The sequence below is a fragment of the Myotis lucifugus genome, unplaced genomic scaffold, assembly GCF_000147115.1.
Source record: "Myotis lucifugus unplaced genomic scaffold, Myoluc2.0 scaffold_71, whole genome shotgun sequence".
Classification (NCBI taxonomy): Eukaryota; Metazoa; Chordata; class Mammalia; order Chiroptera; family Vespertilionidae; genus Myotis; species Myotis lucifugus.
The window spans coordinates 138965-159353 of NW_005871119.1; the positions used below are offsets into that span (position 1 = coordinate 138965).

A 20389-nucleotide genomic window follows, 5' to 3' on the forward strand; every position below is an offset into this window, starting at 1 on the left:
TTTATTATACCTCCTGATAGTCCTTATTCTTTCTACACTATAGCCATTAACTTTTTAGATAATGCTCATAGGGTTGTTTCTTTCTACCTTACCTTCATCACTTTGATCACATTAATATTTTGTTCACTTACTAATTTATATTTATAAACTTATGTTTGCTTCACTTAGTAATTTACACTTATAATAATCACATAGTTATTGAGATCATTTATGATTCTATTTGTAAAATTTAAATGAATATTAAATAAATATCCTGAACTTCCAAAATCAAAATTTTTTAATACAATTTTATTTTAAATTATCATTCTCGGTACCATATAAAATTACAGTGATAGGATTTTTTTGAGTTATGTGAACTATTTCAACAGTTAGCATAGTTAGTCCTTCAAAATTAATTTCATATTAATTTAAATACAATTATTAGAATTCAGTGTATCTATAAATGTAGTTATGTATTTTATTCATGAAATGCTATTCTTTGAATGCCTATGCTGCTGTTAAGGTCAAATTTGGGTTAAAATTATCTGAGAAAGATGAAATTAAATTTTTGATGCTTGACTAATAGAGTGGAATATTGTTTGAATCTATTATTTCTCTTTCTAATATACAGTAAAATGCCATCACTTTATATTGCCTAAAATGTTATAAAAACATTTACTTTTTGATAAAATGGTTGAAATATATTAAATCTGCCAATACACATAGTCTATTATAACATTATTATATTTGTTAGTTATTTTATTACAGAAATAAATACCTCAATAATAAGAAAATCTTAATTGTTATTAACTACTAAAGGTGTATTCTTTTCCCACAACTATCACTTACCCCCCCTTTTTTTAATATAGTAGCAATTTTTCCTAATATTTCAGTCAAAAGTGGATAAGTGAGATTTTACTGTATTTTCAAATTTCTGTTACTTTGTACTTGGGCACTTATATTTTTGACTTGGATATAAATACCTGTTCTTTTTTCACTGTGGTCTTATGGAAACATATGGTGAATTGGATTAAACTTACTTTACTGCATATAAGTAATATGTTAGAAAAAGTTTATCCAATGTATTCTCTACACTGAAACCACACTGTAACACTATTTGTTATGCAGTGGAGTTAAGTATATATAGGATTGGCCTTTCTGAGATTCCAGGGAATTTAAAGATTTTTAACACTAAAAGACCTAGAATATAATTATCTCACATGACCTCCGCCATGCAAGGTTACAGTGACGTTCCAGTGTGTTTACTTTGCAAGCAAGCAATCCAGACATTTATTTTTACTCTCTTATTGTAGGCTCCCAGCAGTCTTATGGAGACCCTTGAACAGCATCTAAATACATTAGAAGGAAAGAAACCTGGAAACAAGTACGCATTAGTTGTATATTATAAATAAGATGAAAAATGTTAGAATTGTTCTTTATAAGAATGAGAATTATCACAGTGCAACTTATACTACTACAGTTTTAGGGTATGCTTTATCGTAATTCTTCTGGGTTTCCTCACACACCCCCTGCCCCCCACCCCCCACCATCCCACTAACTCATGGCAGTGTGACCCTGCCTACAACAACCTCTGCAGGCGAATTCAGCAAATTAGTAGGTTGCACCTATGTTAACTGAACTTGCTGATTTATATATTTGCCCTTAGAAGGGATTCACACTAATCAGAAAAAGAGTTGCGTATGTTTAAAAGTTGAGGCTGTTATCATTGGGCATAAGTAAAACCACAATTTCACAAGCAGCCTTGAACACTGTTGTGTTACCAACCTCACTGTTAAAAAAAGCAAAGCCCTCGAGTCTAGTTTCTTGGACTCCAGACTCTTCCCACTTGAACCATTCAGCACGGCATGCTGCTGACATTTCACTAAGAGATCTTTTTATAGAGTGGCAATTAAGCAGTGGTAAGTGCAATTTTACTGGATTTTTATACCTTGTGTTTGGCACTTACCTTTTTTACGATTTTTCCTCAACACATGCAAAAAATGTCCAGGTTCCACTCCTTTTTTTGCTCTAGCAGGTGTCAAACTTGTGCATTCACAAGACCCAGTGCTTTTCACTCTTTGTGTCTTGATGGTCCTGGATGCCTACCCCCTTATCTCTGTCTGTATAAATCTCACACATCCCGGGAGAGACATTTCATGAAACCTTCCTTAATCATGCAGTACCCTGTGTTGTGGCCATTTTTTTCACACATGTGGTTTAAATAGATTTTCTAATTCTAAAGGTCAGGGATGATTTTATACTTCATTATCTCCCCCTTAACACTTAGGGTAGCTCTCCCCACAGAGTCAGCTTGAAATGTCTGGGTGGGTTGTCCTGGCTTTATGTGTAGTCCACTGAGATTGACAGCAGAAGTTAGCAGAGAAGACCTAATAACTGATCATTACAGATCTGTGGGCTGATCAGAGATTTTACCTGTGGTACAGCGACCAAAAGGCAACTCCTTTCTGCTCTCTTCTCCCAGAATCTAGACGAGTGTTCTGACCTTACTTTGTTGTTGTTGTTGTTTTATTAGCTACGTGTTATTTCTGTCATTTTTCCCAAGTTACTGTTTTAAATTTTCAATGACAAACAGTAGTGTAGGAATCTCTCAGGGCCTAAGACTTAGGCAGTTAATGGCAGAGCTACTGGAATGATGGACCTCTTGGGGGCTTTAGCAGGTTTGTTACCCCAGCCCAGGGTGTGCCCCAGCTGTAGTGTGGCCATGGGTGATCAGCCTTTTGTGGATAGATTGATGTCAAATAAAAAACTAGAGAGTATACCAAGTCACAACAGGAGATGCCCGCTTCCAGCCACAGCTGGGGCCATCCTGTACTACGGTATCTGGGAAGCCAAGTGAGTTGCCTTGGATGTAAGGAAAAGGAGGCAGGGAGCCTGAGAAAAGGCCCTGCTCCTGTGGCAAAGGAACCCTTTTGGCTAAGGAAATGCACAGTGCATACCCCATAGAGTTAGAGCCTCTTCCTTGGGCAGTGAGGGCTGCACATCAGTGAAAAGTCAGTTTCTCTGCACTCTTTCCCTCTCAGGTTCCTCCCACCACACCCTGCACAGATCCACTCTGTCCTCTTGTTCAGTCTGCCAGGGCTGCTGTCAAGGCGGCAGCAGCCTGCTGGAGTCGATTGCCTTAGTCCTAACTTCAAATCTAAATTCGCCCCCTGGTGGCTGCTGCAAACTTTTTGGAGAACTTAGCTCTATATACTTAAGTAACATTTCCAAAAGCAGTGAAATAATAACTTCTGTTTTGAATTACCTTTAGCTGAGCATAGTTTTTCTTCTTTAAAATCATTTTATGCTTGTCATATTTCTTTTCTGAATTGGCATAGGAACTTGTCTTTTGCTTATTCCCTATTTTTAAAATAAATGAACTACAGTAGTTAACTATTTTCTTCTTTGTATGTTTGTGCTTACCTGGGAACTTAAGTGAAGGGTGAGTAATATATCGAGTGACTTTTTTTGCATTTGGTTATTACTAAAAATGCAAAAAAAACACTCTTAAGAGTCCACATTTGGTATTTAGAACATTTAAAACTGATTTCTGTCCATTTTACACATCTGTGTTTTTCATTATACTTTTTGGTCTCACAAGTTGACTGGCATAAATGGTTCTACTTTAGTTTGGTCTTCTTGGATCAAGAATAACAGTCTCTCTTAGATACTAGTATATATATGTGTATATACACACATATATATTTCTTTTAGATTTTAGTAATCAAACTTTTTTTCATTTATTTAGTAATCAAGATTTTCCCATGTCATATAACAAAAGACAATTTTATGAAGAAAATTAATTATTAAATCTGTCTCCAGGTTAGGTAAATGCATAAAACAAAGCATTTTTAAATGTCTTCTATAAAAATATGTATGCCCTTTATATTTAGTGCCTAAAGAAACTGATATTTATTTTGGATCTTTTATACAATACTGTATGATCCACCTTTGTATATTGTTTGTTTCTATGATTCCATAGACCAAAGAGAGAATTTGATTTTATTTTATATGTGGGTTTCTAATTGTTGAGGGTGCAGGAAACGCAAGATAAACCTATTTTAAATAAAATTATTTGGAAGGCAGATTTTTCACATCTGTGTTTTATTTTTGTTGTTGTTTATTTTTATAACTAGCACTTATCACCAGAACTATGTAAGGGTTATTGTTGTGAATAAGAAATAAAAAAATGTTCTCTTTTGATACCTTTCTATTAACATTGTGGAAGTAAACCTTGGCATTTACTATGTGAATCAGAAAAACCCACATATTAGTTTGTAGAATTTTACAAAATTTAGGGTAGATTACTTTATAGTCATTTATTCTCTTCTAAAGTTGTATTCGTGTTTTATTTTCCCCAAAACAGTACACTAAGTGCTAAGTTTCTCTAGCTAAAATAAGTATAGGTCTGTAATAAATGTCATTATTTATATATAAAACATGATAGCCTCTTCTTTTATAAAGGAGAAATGACCAATGGCAAGATAGAAAATCAACAAAGGAACAAGTAAAGGAAGCAGTCAATGTATTGTGTAAGGGAGGAACAAATGTGCTAGGCTATGTGTGTTTCTGTCAGGACCCGCTGGCATGTGAAATGAGCACAGGCTCTGGGCATCAGACAGACATTGACTGGAGTCTTAAATCCACCACTAACGCATGAAGAGACTTGGCAAGTTACTTACCCCTCTGAACCTCAGAGCCCTCAGATTTTAACCAGTGATTAATGATCCTTTTTAAAGTCATATCCCACTGGGAGCACCTCTGGTTCTCGCCTTCCTGATGAAATCTCGTCAAAGGCTGGGGCTGGTCCGTGGGAACAGAGGTCACACATCCTGACAATTTAGTTTCACACAAAATATTTTTAAGATTTTTGGTTAATTTACATTTTTATACAAAGAGTTCATAAATGTATTCTCATTCAAAAATCTAGATAATACAAAAATATATTTCACTGACTACACAAGGCAAGCTGCTGTGTAAAGTGCCGGGGATATAAATCATTGAGATGAGCCCCCTCACTGCTAAGAACTTAGCATCTAATGGAGAATACAGACACTTACACAGTTAAGACACAGTGCAGTAGGTGGCATGATAGCTCCACAGGGACAGTAGGAAATTTTCATTTCTTTGTCTAATCCATGGGGTAGTCACGTGTCATTTAGTAATAGCATTTGTGTAGCATTATTGGCAACATAATTCTTGTGCCAATTATGGTGTTTTATGCTTATATTTGAGCATGATATTCTTTAATGGCAGAGCAATTCTGTCATTTTTATTATACCTTTATTATTGCTATGGAGCATAGAATATGTTAGAAATGTTTATGTATTAGTTTGGAAACGTATTTCAAAAAGCGCTTGCATATCCTCAGTTCTCTTTTCTGTAATGGTATTTTTCATGTGTCAGTACCACTGAGCATTGCTTCATGAAGTTGCTTGAGAGATAATTTAATTTCAATTAATTTATTCTTAGAAAGTGACCATGTCAAATGGCTTCTATGTTTTCTTTGCCACATTCAGGCTGTTATTTTCTTGGATTTTTATTTAGATTTAGTTCCTTTCCTTTTCCACACAGATAAAGGAAAAAATGGTGGGAGTGGAGAAATTATTTGTCAAAAACTCATTAGGGAATTTTTGAACTCCTGCTATACAAGATTTTTTGGTGCCTAAGTAGCTTTTTATAGATACAGAGAGCACTATGATTCACTTGTTTTAGTAAGCCCTTTGAAATAAGCAATATAGATAAATGCATTTCGTGTTCTTTATAGGATATGTCATTCTTAATATTATATTTAGCCAAACTACACATAACCAAATTAAATGTTACCTTTATACTTCTACCTTTATAATATAGTAGAAATTTATATGTGCCCTTTCTTTACATTATATTAATTTTAAGTACAAACTAAATTTAAATAGAAAATGGCAGGCATATATTTGCAAATGAAGTTGAACATAAAAGGTATTAATCAGGCATATACTATTACTAGATTTATTTTGCTACATCCAATGACAAAAATTCATGATAGTGTATAAAATTCAGTTACTAACTCTCTACTAATTTTTTTCTGCTACTGCTATATGTGATGTTTTCTCTGTAGATAAGTAGTAAGACATCCCTGACATCCTATAAGACCCTGACAATAGGCTTCTTATTGCAATGTGTATTTGTTCCTTTTGTTTCATTGTTATTTTCCACCAACTCAGGTTGGTGAAATGTAAGCTGTTTAAGCAGCTGTTTCTGAAACACTTTGTAGAAGTGATGTGCAGTAGTCACTGCTATTCGTAATCTGAGAAAAATTACTTCTTCCTAATTTTTCTTCACTGCCTTAGAAATAAGCATTGAGATTACTGTTCATTTTCAAGCTTCCCCTAGTTCTAATAGGACAATAGGAATATTTTTTGTAGATTTCATTATAGCCATAAAAAAAACTTAAGGAAGTTGGGACATATTTCAGGCACAGGGCTCATAGGGATTTTTATTTTATTTTAGTGTTCCTTTTATGCATCACAATTATGATTAATCACAGTATACTTTAATCTTAATGAGTTTTCTAACTTTTGAAATAATAAATCAGAAGCTTTTTTAATTCTATAAAACATATTTTTCCTAAGTCTTAGAGAAAAATTTCAAATTCCAATTCAGACAGCTTATTTTTGATGGACATGGGCAATAATGATCAACTTAAAGAATTGAATTGCTAGAGCTATAGGGGGAAATTTTAATTTAAGAATTTCTAATACTAGAAATTTAGTGGGTGGGAAACATTAGAAGAGGATGTCATAACTGAGTAAAAGATAGAAAGTATTAGATAGTGTGTCCATTACTAAAAAAAAAAATTGTATATTAGTTAGTGTTTGACCAAGTGATAGTATCAAATCTAAATGCTTCTACATGTATATTCAGTTTTAATTTTTTGGTTGCCTTTTAGATCTGGTGCTCCCTCTCCATTAAGTAAGGTAAGTTTATTTTTTGTTGTGTTTTGTTTTAACAATTTTAACCACTTTCGAGGTGCAGTTTAGTGGATTACATTCACATTATTTAGCAACATTGCTATCATCCATTTCATAACTTTTTTATCTTCTAAAACAGGAACTCTGTACCCTTTAAACATTAACTCTCCACTTCCCCTATTCCAAGTCCCTGGTAGCCACTATTTTACTTTGATTTTGAGTACTCCAGGTACCTCATATAAGTAGAATCATCCAGTAACTATCATTTTGTGACTGGCATAATATCTTCAAGGTTAATCCATGTTGTAGCATGTCAGAATTTCCTTCCTTTTCAAGACTGTATACTATTTCATTGTATGAATATACCACATTTTGTTCATTTATTCTTCTATCAATGAACACTTTGTGTTGCTTCCACCTTTTGGCTATTTTAAATAATGCTGCTATGATCATGAGTGTATAAATATTTGTTCGAGTCCCTGCTTTCAATTCTTTCGGGTATATATGCAGAAGAGGAATTGCTGGATCAAGTATAATTTTATTTTTAAATTTTTGAGAAAAGGTAAGGTAAGTTTTCATGTATTCTGTATATTTTCTAAGTCCAGTTTAATATCACAATGTGAACTTAGTCCTTTATTTGGACTACATTTTTAAGTAGAAGAAATTTTCATATATTTATATTACAGCTGAGAACAAATGTATCTGTAACATTTTATTAGTTGAAAAGCACTTTCACATACTCTAAATCACAGCCCTGTGAGACAGGTAAGGCACAGGATAGTATGTGTGTTTTAATGGTAAAGAAACCAATTGTAGTTGGGAATCTTCCATAGTGTGCCTTTGTTTTGTTTTTTCTTTTCTATTTTGGTTAATCCTTACCCGAGGATATTTTTTCCATTGATTTTTAGAGAGAGTGGGAGAGAAGGAGGAAGGGAGAGGGAGAGAAAAATAAACAGAGAAACACTGATGTGAGAGACATTGATTAGTTGCCTCCTGCACGTGCCCAGACTAGGGGATTGAACCTGCAACCTTTTGGTGTGTGGGCCGACACCCTAACCACTGAGAAACACCAGCCAGGGCCACAAGGATGCTTTTTAGATAGTCTACTTGAATAAATTTAATTATTCCCTTACCTCCCTATCTCTTTTTTAGCATGTTTAAGGACAGGATTAGTGTTATCAGTGACAGGAGTATTTCCTCCTATAGATCTGTAGTTCATGGGTCTGCAAAGTGGAAGTGCTGTTGCTCTGTGTCCTGTAGATTCAGATTTGACTAGAGTGTGTTGTGCATCTTCACTTTCAGTCTTCTCCAGCCACAACTGTTACGTCTCCTAATTCTACACCAGCTAAAACTATTGACACGTCCCCACCGGTTGATTTATTTGCAACTCCATCCGCGGCTGTCCCTGTCAGGTGAGTTAATGAGTATTCAAGTGAATGTTTATTAGTATTTTGATGAGTTGTCTTTTTTTATGTACTGAACCCAAATGATTTCAGAAAATGAAAGCTAATCCTAACATGTATTACTGGGGTTATTTTTAGGACACAAAGTAAGTTATTTTATACCTGATACAATTACTGAGGTCTGTACTTCTAAAAGCATAAGAAGGACCTAAGCTGTGGAAATCACCTTGCTGCCCACACATTTGGGAAAGGAAGTAGAAAAACCATGCACACATTGCAAGTTCTTCTGAAATTGGCTGACACAGAAAATGTTTTCGAAAAAGTGTTTATTCTTCTGGGAAATTTAAATGGTGTCTTAAAATGCCTTTTTAAAAAGCTTGCAGTTGTAGATCAATCAGCTGGTGTATCTGAGGGACTGAAACTCCGGTGTTAGGAAGGGACCACTGTGGTGTTTCTAATGAGCTTTAGTAGCACGTACAGGTCAGAACAGAGGTGAGAAAGGTAGAAATGACTGTACGTTCTGTGAAATCTCAGGGCTGCCTCCAGTAAAGCCCCAACTCACAGGGGCTTCCTCAAATAGTAACTTTCGGCTAACTCTTTGTTTGGCTGTTTTGCCTTAGGAGGGTTCTAGTCTCATTTTGTACTATCTGTGACTCTGATTGTGAATGCCCTATATTTAGAGACTTAAATTTTGAACTAAGCGATAAATCCAAGTAATGCACCCACGTTAACAATGTATGTTATCCTCCATTGCCTAGTTTGGCTTTTTATAATCTCCAACTTGGTAAAACCAAGACCTTTCTGCCTCTATACTAAGATAAGTTACTTCTTATAAAAGCTCTGATATGAATATTAATAAATATACTTCCCTATTCTGGCAGTTCGACCTGTTGTATTTATTAAATGGACATCAAAACTAGGCAAATTTCAAGGGTTTAGAAACTTTTTTAAGTAGCAGAATCCATTCTTCTTGGAATTCTAATCTGTAAAAAAGATAAAGATGTCATTGCTGTTTATGAAGAGGGGATGGGGAGCCTGGGACACTGATGGCTTGGTACCTGGTCTGGTGACCTTTAGGCTCTTTTTTTAAAAATATATTTTATTGATTTTTCACAGAGAGGAAGGGAGAGGGATAGAGAGTTAGAAACATCAATCAGCTGCCTCCTGCACACCTCCTACTGGGTACCACAACCGAGGTACATGCCCTTGACCAGAATCAAACCTGGGACCTTTCAGTCTGCAGGCCGACGCTCTATCCACTGAGCCAGACCGGTTAGGGCTAGGCCAGTGCTCTTTAAACCTGCATGTACATGCAAAACACTCAGGGGCATGTTAAAATAAAGTTTGACTCCTGGGGCCATAGTTTGCCAACTCTTGCTCTATAGACAACAACAAAGTTAAATCATATTTCAAGCTATGAGTCACTTGTGAAACACTCAGGGGCATGTTAAAATAAAGTTTCCCATGTAGGAGATAATGGGGTAAGCCTGAGATGTTGCATTTTTAACAAGGTCCTAGGATCTAGTTCGGGGTCTATACTTTGAATAGAAAAGCTCTAGATTCCTTCTTAGAACTTCTACAAATGGAAGAGCTTTGAAAATCACAGCCTCAATGAATGAAAATTAAAAAAATATAAGTTTTTTCAGGTAAGTCCTCTTTATAGCCAAAACTGATACGTTGTGGTTTTATTTAGAAAACAGGGTACATTAGTAATTATTCATTTTACTATCTTTGGTTTATAAATAAAGTATTCTTCTCAAGACAAGAACTTTTTTCATTAAAAAAAATTTGAAAATAGAGAAAAGAAAAAAAATTACCCATAATCCTCTTACCCTAATACCTTTAATATTTGGATGATGTTTCCTTTTGTCACAGTCCTTATAACTAGCATTTCGTAACATGATTAAGAAAATCCCACCTTACTTTGAGGCATTTAGGTTTTCCCTTTTAATTTCTGCTCTGTGATCTGGTAAGTGACTCATTGCTTGAAATATGATTTAACTTCGTTGTTGTCTATAGAGCAAGAGTTGGCAAACTATGGCCCCAGGAGTCAAATCTATCCCGCTGACTGTTTTTTGTAAATAAAGTTTCACTGGAACAAAGGCACACTTACTTGTTCATGTGTCATCTATGTCTTACTTCACTTTTACAGTGGCAGAGTCAAGCAGCGATAGAGATCATCTAGCCCACAGCTTGAAATACTTAGCATCTAGCCCTTTACAAATCTCATTTGCCAACCCTTGGTGTAGAAGAACATACACTATACTTTCCAAAATATTATTCTTTTATTTGATTTAAAATATACAAAATCTATGATGTTTTTAGAAGATACCTTTACATTATAAAATTTCAAAGTCTGACTTTAAAATTATATTTTCCATTCAGCACTTCTAAACCGTCGAGCGATCTCCTGGACCTCCAGCCAGACTTTTCCTCTGGAGGGGCGGCAGCAGCCGCGGCACCAGCACCAGCACCACCTTCTGGAGGAGCCACTGCCTGGGGAGGTGAGTGAAACCAGACAGTCATGCCATCTCTCTATTTAATTGCTTTTACTCAGGCTATAACTGTTATGCTTACCTTCTGAGGGTCCAAATGGTGCTAGAAACTTGGAGAGAAAATGTTCAGAATGGCATCTATTGATAGAAATATATGTTGAGAGAGACAGAGACAAGAAAAGTACCCACAATACAGTTAAAATGTTCAAATAGTCATATAGTTTTTATTTTAAAAGTTGGAACAAAGGCAGTACTTTCCTTTGCTGTTCTAAAATTCTGATTATATTTAGTCTTGTTTTCTAGAGATTCAGGCTTTAGAAGTCTGGGTATTCCTGAAAATTTATGAGATTATGCAAAGTCAGCATTTCTAGTTTGGTTTTCTCAGGGAGCGCCTTCCTTCATGGATTCCTGACGGGAATTGATTTTATTCACATTGTATTTGACTTAAATGCAGTTAAAATCTGGGATAGCTTTGTCACTGGAGAATCAAACTTCTCAATTTCTCGCAGGAGCGGGATTCTTGCGAGATCTTTAGAAAATGAATTTTCTAAGATTTGCACGGGACAACAAGATATGGTAAAAGGCTTTATTTACATGGAGTTACATTTCTCAGGTTGCAAAGCCCCATGCCCCTTAACCCAGTCCTGAAAGAAGGGCACCTGGGGGTCCAGTAGAGCCAAAAGGAGGGCCAGTGTCCAGAGCTTCTGTTCCATGTTGCAGCCGGGTCCAGTTCAGCATTCAGGCTAATTGAAGTCCATTCGTCCACTGTGTGGGCACAGGGTAGTGCACCTACTGCAACAGGAGAGCCAGGAACCTGGCACACCAGAGAGAGAGAGGCTCTGTAATAAATCACTGACCCAAAATAACAGCATAGGTGATCTGATCATAAACTCCTAACTGGGGGTTCATGGAGAGTAGTCATGCTCCAGGCCTATGTCTTCTTTACTGAAAGGTGTATCTTTGCTTTAAGTCAGCCCTTTCCATTGTTCTTGCGCATGTAGTTTACCACACCTTTGAAATGCTAGATTAATCCTCTTTTTTAGAGGCATAGCCACTCTCAAGGGAGCACATAATCTTGTTAACTATCCTATAATACAATCATTTCGATTTCCCTGCCTTCACGTATCTTCCTTATGTCCCCTTCTTAATTCCAAATGTACAAAGAGAACTACAAAGCTACCAGGCTTGGGAGCATTTGAGATCTTACTTCTTGGCATGTCATCAGGTAGCTTAAATAAACTCAAACAAGCTCTTATAAAATTCTTTACAAGTTTGGACATTTCTTACATTGACACTCTAAAAAATTATTTGGGTGCCAAAAGTTAAAAAAATAAAATAAAACACACACACACACACAAGAAAAATGTAGGTGAAATCTTTTTCCATTTCAATATGACATTTTAATTCATATTCATCTGCAAGGAGTTTTTGCTAAGACCCATAATATTGTGAAGAATAATTTATAATAACCAATTTTATTATAACACATTTCAGTCTTTACTTGTTAGAAATAATAACTCTTGGTGACAAACACTGAGGTATCATCAGTAGGTCTAGTCATGTGGTTTCAACCTGGGCTGTCTGACCTGGACATGCAGGTTGTGTTAGACTCCGGAGTGGGGCTGATATCTTGCCTGCTTTCTGCCAGCGAAGCTGTGAGCCTTTCTCATCCTTGAGAGAAAGGTGCTTTTTCTAAGCTGCTGGCCCCGAGGGAGCGCTTTTTAATAATTAGTGCAGAGCACTTTCTAGGCGAGCGGAAGCCTTGACTTAGGGCCTGCTGGTCACTTTTTGATGATTAGACAGCATAAATCTTCTGTCTCAACAAAATACCTACAGCTTCAGTGGAAAAGTCAGCTGGGGAGAAAAATGCTAATAAATAAATTTCCTAAGCAAAATAATAAAAATTATAAGCCTTAAGAAATTGAAGTAGTGTAATATGAAGTTGAGAAATCATAGTCACCCACCTTCAGTTTGCATTCATTCTGTAGATACCAGTGATGGTTGAAGATGATGCTGAATTGTAACAAATACATTTTGGCTTATGTGACTAAAAAAAAAAATCACTTTCTCAATCTTGTTTGATAAGATTAGGCTGATTCTACTATTGAAGCACATTTTAATTTTGTTTAACTAGACAGTAAAATACAAACTTTAAAAAACTATTTAGACCTATTTGGATATTCTTATCTGACCATAAGAGGATTTCATTTTCCAACGACCATCACTACTTCAGGTGTTTATAAGTATTGCCATTTTAGGGGATATTATTTTTTTTCCTGTTGGTGTAAAGCAACCAAATTTTGGCAAATTCATATTTTGGTAAATTTAATTTAAATAATGCTTATAAGATTTGGCATCCTGTGGGCTAATAATGAACATATTTCACTGAAAAGAATGCAGAGCATTTTTAAAACTCCTCCTCTTGGCTCCATAATAGGGAGAGTGTTTTTTTCTTGTAATAAATTCATCTCTCAGCACAAACAAGTGAGTTATGTATGTTATATTTCTGTGTATCTTAGAAGTGGGGAAACAGATTATTTCTTACTAGAGGCCCGGTGCATGAAAATTCATGCATTGGAGGGGGCGTCCCTCAGCCCAGCCTGCCCCCTCGCACAGTCCAGGAGCCCTCAGGGGATGTTCTACTGATGGCTGCCTGAGCCCCGGGCCTCGAAGCCACTGTAGCTTTGTCCGGATGGACTTCCGGAAGACATCCGTCCTAATTAGCATATTACCCTTTTATTAGTATAGATTATAAATGCTTGAAGTAGATTTCTGCTTTTTGAGAAACATGGAATTACTGCTAGGGTTTTAATTTGAATTAATGGACCTAATAAAAATTATCAACATGTATTTGAAAGCTCATCAGTATTATGTGATCATATGACTTTAATAATTTCCATGTGGAATATTAGCTATGGTAGAAGCAGTTTTTATGACCCATATTACCATTTTCTTGTTAATTAAATCTGGGGAGCATATCTTTAGGCTATTTTCATACACATACATTTAGACAGACGTACACACACAGAAAGATTATAAGCTTTGACATTCACAAGTCAATAATGAAAATTATAATTTAACCTAAATGTTAGCTATAGCTATCATTATCAAGCATTTTTTGTAACAGATATGGGTAAGCACTTAAATATATGACCACATTTAATCTTTATTATAACCTAAAAGTTTAGCTACAGCTCACTGCAGAATATAGATTTCCTTGTTAATTTAGTTGTAGGTCTGTTTCCTTGGTTACAGTGAATATTTTCTAGCGATTTCTATTATTTTAAAAAACCCTCTGATTATATACTATTTGCTAGTGGATCAACTTTGCTATTGTAGCTTTTTTGGATAGATTAATTTTTTACAACAAGTAGTAGTTTTCAGAATCTTTAAAACTGTTTCTATCATCCTAAAATAGAGACTTCCTTTTATAGGAGAGAAAATTTTGCATAAAGGAAGATATAAGTAGCATATTTTTATTTTATCTAGAAAATTAAAAGAGTTTGGAGACTAAAACCTGTGGTTTCCAGGAATGGAAAAAATTTTCATCACCAATTATTCAACACTATGCTTAATTACCTCATACATTTTCTTAGAAAATTTTACTTTTCATCTTCCATTTTATCAGTGCTGGAAGTTTCATCATCCCCCTCCAGCTGAATAAGTCTTCTCCATTTTAACAAATGTATGAAATCAGTTGCTCATTCCCCATCATAGGTCTGGAAACTGTGCTGTCACATGGCTCTTCATTCTTCTGCTAAGTCCCATTGAAGCTTGAAATATCCATGTTGATAAAGGCAGGGTGAGGGAGAGTCCCACCAATGCCAGGAAAAGAGAGAAGCCAAGTCTATCTGGCTTCTGATGACCCACTTTGGTCATCCTAAAATATTTTTAGGAAGTGTGACTGTGGAGTAACACTTGTATTGGGCCAGGTACTGTTGGTATAAGAAATTATTAGAAGAAACTTCGGTTTCTTGGGATGTGGACCTGGCCACCTAACAGCAGAATATACTTCAGCCCCAATCCAACATACACTGAAGGGCCAGATTATTATGACCACCCATCAGCACTTCATTGACACTTCCAAAAATACTGAATATTTTCCTAAGCAAATACTCTCAAGGTTTTATTATTATTATTTGCATAACTAATTCACTTCATTGTACTGATGGGGTGGTCATAATAATCTGGCCAGTCATAATAATCTGGCCACTCAGTGTAGGTCCTTTTTGCATGCTATTTATTAAGTATACATTCTAAAATTTTAAGAGGGTTTCTAATGTCAACTCCACGTGCTATAATTTTCTAAAATTATTATGAAATATATGGGATTTGGTTAGGAAGAGTCTGATTATCTCAGTGTATCTGTAGAGTGCTTTACATAATATTCATTGGGTTTGCAAAATGTGTCGTTTAATGAATGTGATTATTTTAATGTCAAATTTATGTTTCTCAGTTTTTTTAAATATCCTCTAGTACTCTTGGGTTACAGGTTCTTATATTGTTTTTAAAGCTCTGGGGGGAAAACCTTTTTAATGAATTCTGATAAAAAAATTTTTATCATTAAAGTAAATTTATAGGAACATTCATGAATTTAAATATGAAGTGTTTCATGTGACTGAGAAGAGAAAAATGCCATTGAATAATCCAATGTTTGACATGGAGTCATAGTATAGTAAAGAATAACTCCTGTTAGGCTTCTTATTCAGGATGCCAACTATAATCCCACTGTTGAACACAGAAAGTATAAACCTCCCAATGAAATGCTGTATTTTAACCTAAGGTTTATACATGTAAAGATTATATTGAATTGAAAAATATCTGATAATATGAAACCTACGAAGCAGAAAAAGGTTTAGGTTGGCATTTCTTTTTCTAACCCCTAAACTTGCATTTATTTATTTGACTGTTTTATACATTCTACAATTAAACTACAGCTTTTATAAAGCGCCAATTCTCTGGTATTCCAGACTTTAGTAGTTTCACCTACGATCAAATAAAGAAGATCACTAAAGTTCTGCTAGCTATAATTTCATCAGAATATGGAAATCAATCAAAGTAGATGAAATGGTAAATCTGGTAAAAAATAAATTGAGTTTTTCAAAATTGTTTAGACCTGACTTAGGTAAGTGTCTTGACCTCCCTTGCTCTCAGTTTTTCCATCTATGAAGTTGGAAACTTGATCTAGAAATTCACTGAAGTACCCCTCCAGCTCAAAAGTTCCATAATGATAACAGGTAATAGAGTCATCTCTCAGTATCCACAAGGCATTGGTTACAGGACCCCCTCGGATACCAAAATCTGCAGATGCTCGAGACCTTTATATAAATCGGCGAGTATTTGCATATAACACACATCCTCTTTAAGCCATCTCTAGATTAGTAATAATCCCTAATGTAATGTAAATGCTATGTAAATAGTTGTTTACTATATTGTTTAGGGAATAACGACAAGAAAAAAGTCTGTACATGTTCAGTAGAGATGGTAGAGATTTAACGATCGTAGGTGAAACTACATAGTACACATCAGCACAATGTAACATTTTTCCCCCAAATATTTTGGATTCACGGTTGGTTGAACCAAGGATGTAGAATGCACAGACACAGAGGGCTGACTGTACATTTATGTTTTTTATTACAAATGGTCCAGAAAGCTAGAATTTCTTCAGTTAGTGCCTCACCCTGCTTGGACACTGGTGTGGTTGAATATTTCAGCTTTATCTCTTATTTCTTCATATGCTGACACATAACGGACATCGATAGACCTTTTGGGAGAGGGTGAGTAAAGCTTTATTTTAAACTTCTGTTTTGAGAGACTTCTGGATCTTGCTAACTGCCTTCATTTTGATCTTTTGGAACCTGGTGTATTTTTCGTCCTCTCCTTTTCTTCTCTTCCATCTGTTCTCCATCTCTGGTGCAACATAGACTCTCTGGCTACACTTTCCTCTGCTCCCTCTGAAGCACAGATTTCAGATCCATTTGCATCAGAACCCACCCCTCCTACTACAGCTGCTGAAATTGCAACTGCTTCAGCTTCTGCCTCAACTACTACAACTGTTACTGCTGTCACTGCTGAAGTGGATCTCTTCGGAGGTTAGTTAGTCACATCTCTGTTCCTTCATTTTCTTTCCAAGGATTGCTGAGATGTAAAAGTCCGTACATTATTCAACAGCATGTCAGAGTGCTTAAATATTTTTTAAATGTTTATTCATGTCTGTTTTTCTTAGCTAAATTTATCAACTTTATCTTCATTTAATTTCAGTGGTTTTAGAGCAGAGGTTGACTTTCCATTTCTCAAAGTGGAAATTACCACTAGAACTCTTGTCCCATATGTGTTTCCGCCCTGCAGTATCTATGCAAAAGTGGTACCAGACCTAATACTTTTAATTTTGTCTTTTAGGCCAGATTCACACTAGCATGGAGAAAAAAAATGGGGGAATATGGGAGGGGAAATCCTGGCCTAAGTTATTTCCTAAGATTTAGGACAAAAAAAATCATCTAAGAGAGTTTAGATTTGGAGGACTCTGAATTTGGGGATATGCCCAGTTTTGCAACTTTAAGCGTATTCTATCTAAGCAAAAACTTGGACCATCTTTGGCTCTGGGACTTGGAGAGATCATTTGAATGAGCTCTTGACATAGATTAAAAACAGGTTTAGGTGAGACTTTGAAAGGATTGAAAATATGCAAATGTAAATTCTGACACAGAGTTGATTTAGAGCTATGGGCGTGGGTCATATATCCTAGACTCTGCCAGGATCATCTGCCTGGACGTGGTGAGCCATCTGAAGCCAGTTTGTTTACGTATTCCCATCTGTGTGGTGCTAATGTCCAGACCTGGAAAGGTGCTCCTATCAATTGTACAAGTCAAGTAGTGTTATATTCATCATAGTTTTGTGTTTCTTCATTATAATATAACATCTTTCCCAGGGCATTTTGAGAATATGGTAAAGACATTGGAGGAAGCAAATGATGGGGAGGGCAGGAGACTTTTGGCAGGCTCCGGTGTATTCAGATCCTCCCCTGGGCACTTACTCTGACACTCTGTCACATACCATTGTTCTACATGCCGGGCCCCAGTCTCTGAGGTTAGCCAACATTGTCTAAGACAAGGAGCACTCCAGGAGACAGCATCATTGTCACTGTTTCAGGAAAGGAATTTGCACTCCCATTCCTACAGGAGAAACCTGTTTTTAAAAAGGAGGAGGGAGACTCTTGAATAGTGTATTATAAAGCATCATCCACTAGAGAACTAGAGAACGTTTCTCAGTTATGCCTGTATAAATTTGGAGACCAAAAATTTGTGTTAGCTTAAACATATAAAATAAACTTTTTCACGCCCTCCTTTTCCCTGCCCCTATTATTGATGTTGGGTATGGCAGTTTCTCATAGGCTCATGTTAACAGAAAAACTTCAAGGAGAATAGGAATGGATGGACAACAATTTAGTGCTTAAGCATTTAGTGCCTTTAGCATTTTAGATGTTTGTTTTTCAGACTATGTGTAAGGAGCTAATTGCCTCTAAGAAATCAATTCCATCTTGCTTCTCTCATGGCTCTCTAGAATAATAGAGCTAAAGATGTTTCTTTGAAATAATCTTTGTGTCATTATGCTGTTTGTGTTGGTCATTTCTTCTGCTTTAACTACATTTATCAGGCAGAGAAATATGTATGTTTGAAAATACTTTTATAATGCCATTATTTCTACCCTAAAATACAAATTTAAAGGACTAGAACAAATAAATAAGTAAATGACTAGTAATACAGAAAATCATATAAATCAATGCCAAAGAATGGGGCTCTCCCTTGATTTCACCTTTATTCTTTCTAGTCACCTGGCTAGAGGTTGAGTACAGGTGCGTACATCTGCAAATCTCATCAGTTATTTCTACTGATCTGTATAGTTAATAAAACTGGCCTCTAACAGCTATAAAATCTCTAGGCTTTAAGTGTCAGGAGTCTATGTGTGTCACTCTTTTGCAGTTTTCAGTGATATTCCTTAATTTATTTCATATTCTTCATTGATTCATAAGGAATCATTTAGAGATGGGATTTTTAAATAAAAACTTAAATGAGAGTCTCTGGCCACGATATGTGGCCATTTTTTTAAAAAAATCTTGTGTCTCTAAAATGGGCAAGTGGTAGAACTTTGAATAATAGACACCAGTTATTTGGTTTACACAACTTTAAAACATGCCATTTTGAGATTTTATGTAGCATGCACAGCAGTATTAAGTAGATTTCTTTAGAAATAAGCTTTAAAATTTTTAATTTCTGAAAAATGGCCAATTGTTTAATTTCTTGGTTATGAAATATTAAAGCATTAAATTTTCTGTGTATTTTATCTCAAGTTTGAAAAGTAGGAAATGTCTATTATTTTTAAACATTCAGATTATACCCACATAATATTTTAGTCATCTCAGTATAAGTTATTAAACAAGTTTCCCAGAAACAGTTTTACTAGATGTTTTATTTTAAAAAAAAATAAACTTAAATAAAAATCTTCTTTCCGTGGTCATGCATAATAGCACTGTAAGGCTCTGTTAAAAATTTTAGTGAAACTTAAAAGATATTGGTAAAACTAAAAGACAACATCCTTAAAAACATTCTACTTTTTATTTATGAAGACCTCACTAACAACACCACAATAGTTTGTAAACACAGGGTTTTCCTACGCACTAGAATGCCATAGTGATGCTAATTCCTCTGCACAAGCACCAGGGTACCCTGTCAATCACCTGTATCAAGTTATGAACAAGCCTTCATGAGGAGGGTAGTCTGTGAGCACAAAACCAGGGGCTGGAAACCCAAGGAACTTACCACACAGGCTGCCTTGATTTGGTGCGTGTTGGTTAACAAGCTGGGCTTAGGAGCGGAGAAGAGCTGCAAGGGTGACTCTAGGGCTGTTGAGAAGGATCATGTGATTTGGCTTATGTGGCGGGAGAAGATGGGGAGAGTAGTTCAGGATGGGGAAAACGACAGCTGTTAGACACATTTAGGAAGGTAGTTACAAGAAGCTTGAGAGAAAATGCTTCCTAGTTTGCTAGAAGAAAAAAAGTCTAGTTACAGCCGTGTCAGCGAGGAGCGTGCTGGGTAAGGCTTGGCAGAATTAGACATAAACTGCCAATAGGTAACATGGGAGAGCGAACTGCATTGGAAATCGCTTTAGTTTTCAATACTGGAAGAATAATGTTGCCACTGATAATGAAAGAGAGCTAGGCATTAAAAGAAATTTAAGAAAACAAACAATGTGGAAATGTTATCATCTCTCACAGTGCTGGGGCTGACTGGGCTCAGCTGGACAGTTCTTGCCCAGGGTTCCTTTGTGGCTACAGTCGGACAGTGGCTGGGCAGTCTTCCTCATCGTATCTCCCTCGCCTGGGCTGGGAAGACTGAACAGCCAGGCCTGGAGTGGCTGGGCTCCTGTCTTTAAGGGAAGTTTTGATGGGAGTAAGTGGGTTAAGTTTATAATATTAAGTTTTACCAAATAGGAGAAGCATTAAAATGAGATGTCTTGCTGACAGGAAAACCAACCAAAAAAACATTACTCTCCTGTGGATAGA

The 20389-nt window shown here is 35.8% G+C and overlaps 1 protein-coding gene across 1 annotated transcript in view; it reads left to right on the forward strand.

Moving 5' to 3' along the window:
- Nucleotides 1-20389, forward strand: part of SNAP91 (synaptosome associated protein 91) — a 119934-nt gene that overhangs the window by 63317 nt on the left and 36228 nt on the right. Inside the window, exons 9-14 of the mRNA XM_023755177.1 lie at nt 1293-1363; nt 6911-6938; nt 8235-8344; nt 10721-10839; nt 16593-16607; nt 16755-16922. Of these exons, the coding sequence (XP_023610945.1) occupies nt 1293-1363; nt 6911-6938; nt 8235-8344; nt 10721-10839; nt 16593-16607; nt 16755-16922 (511 nt within the window). The remainder of the gene's footprint in view (nt 1-1292; nt 1364-6910; nt 6939-8234; nt 8345-10720; nt 10840-16592; nt 16608-16754; nt 16923-20389) is intronic.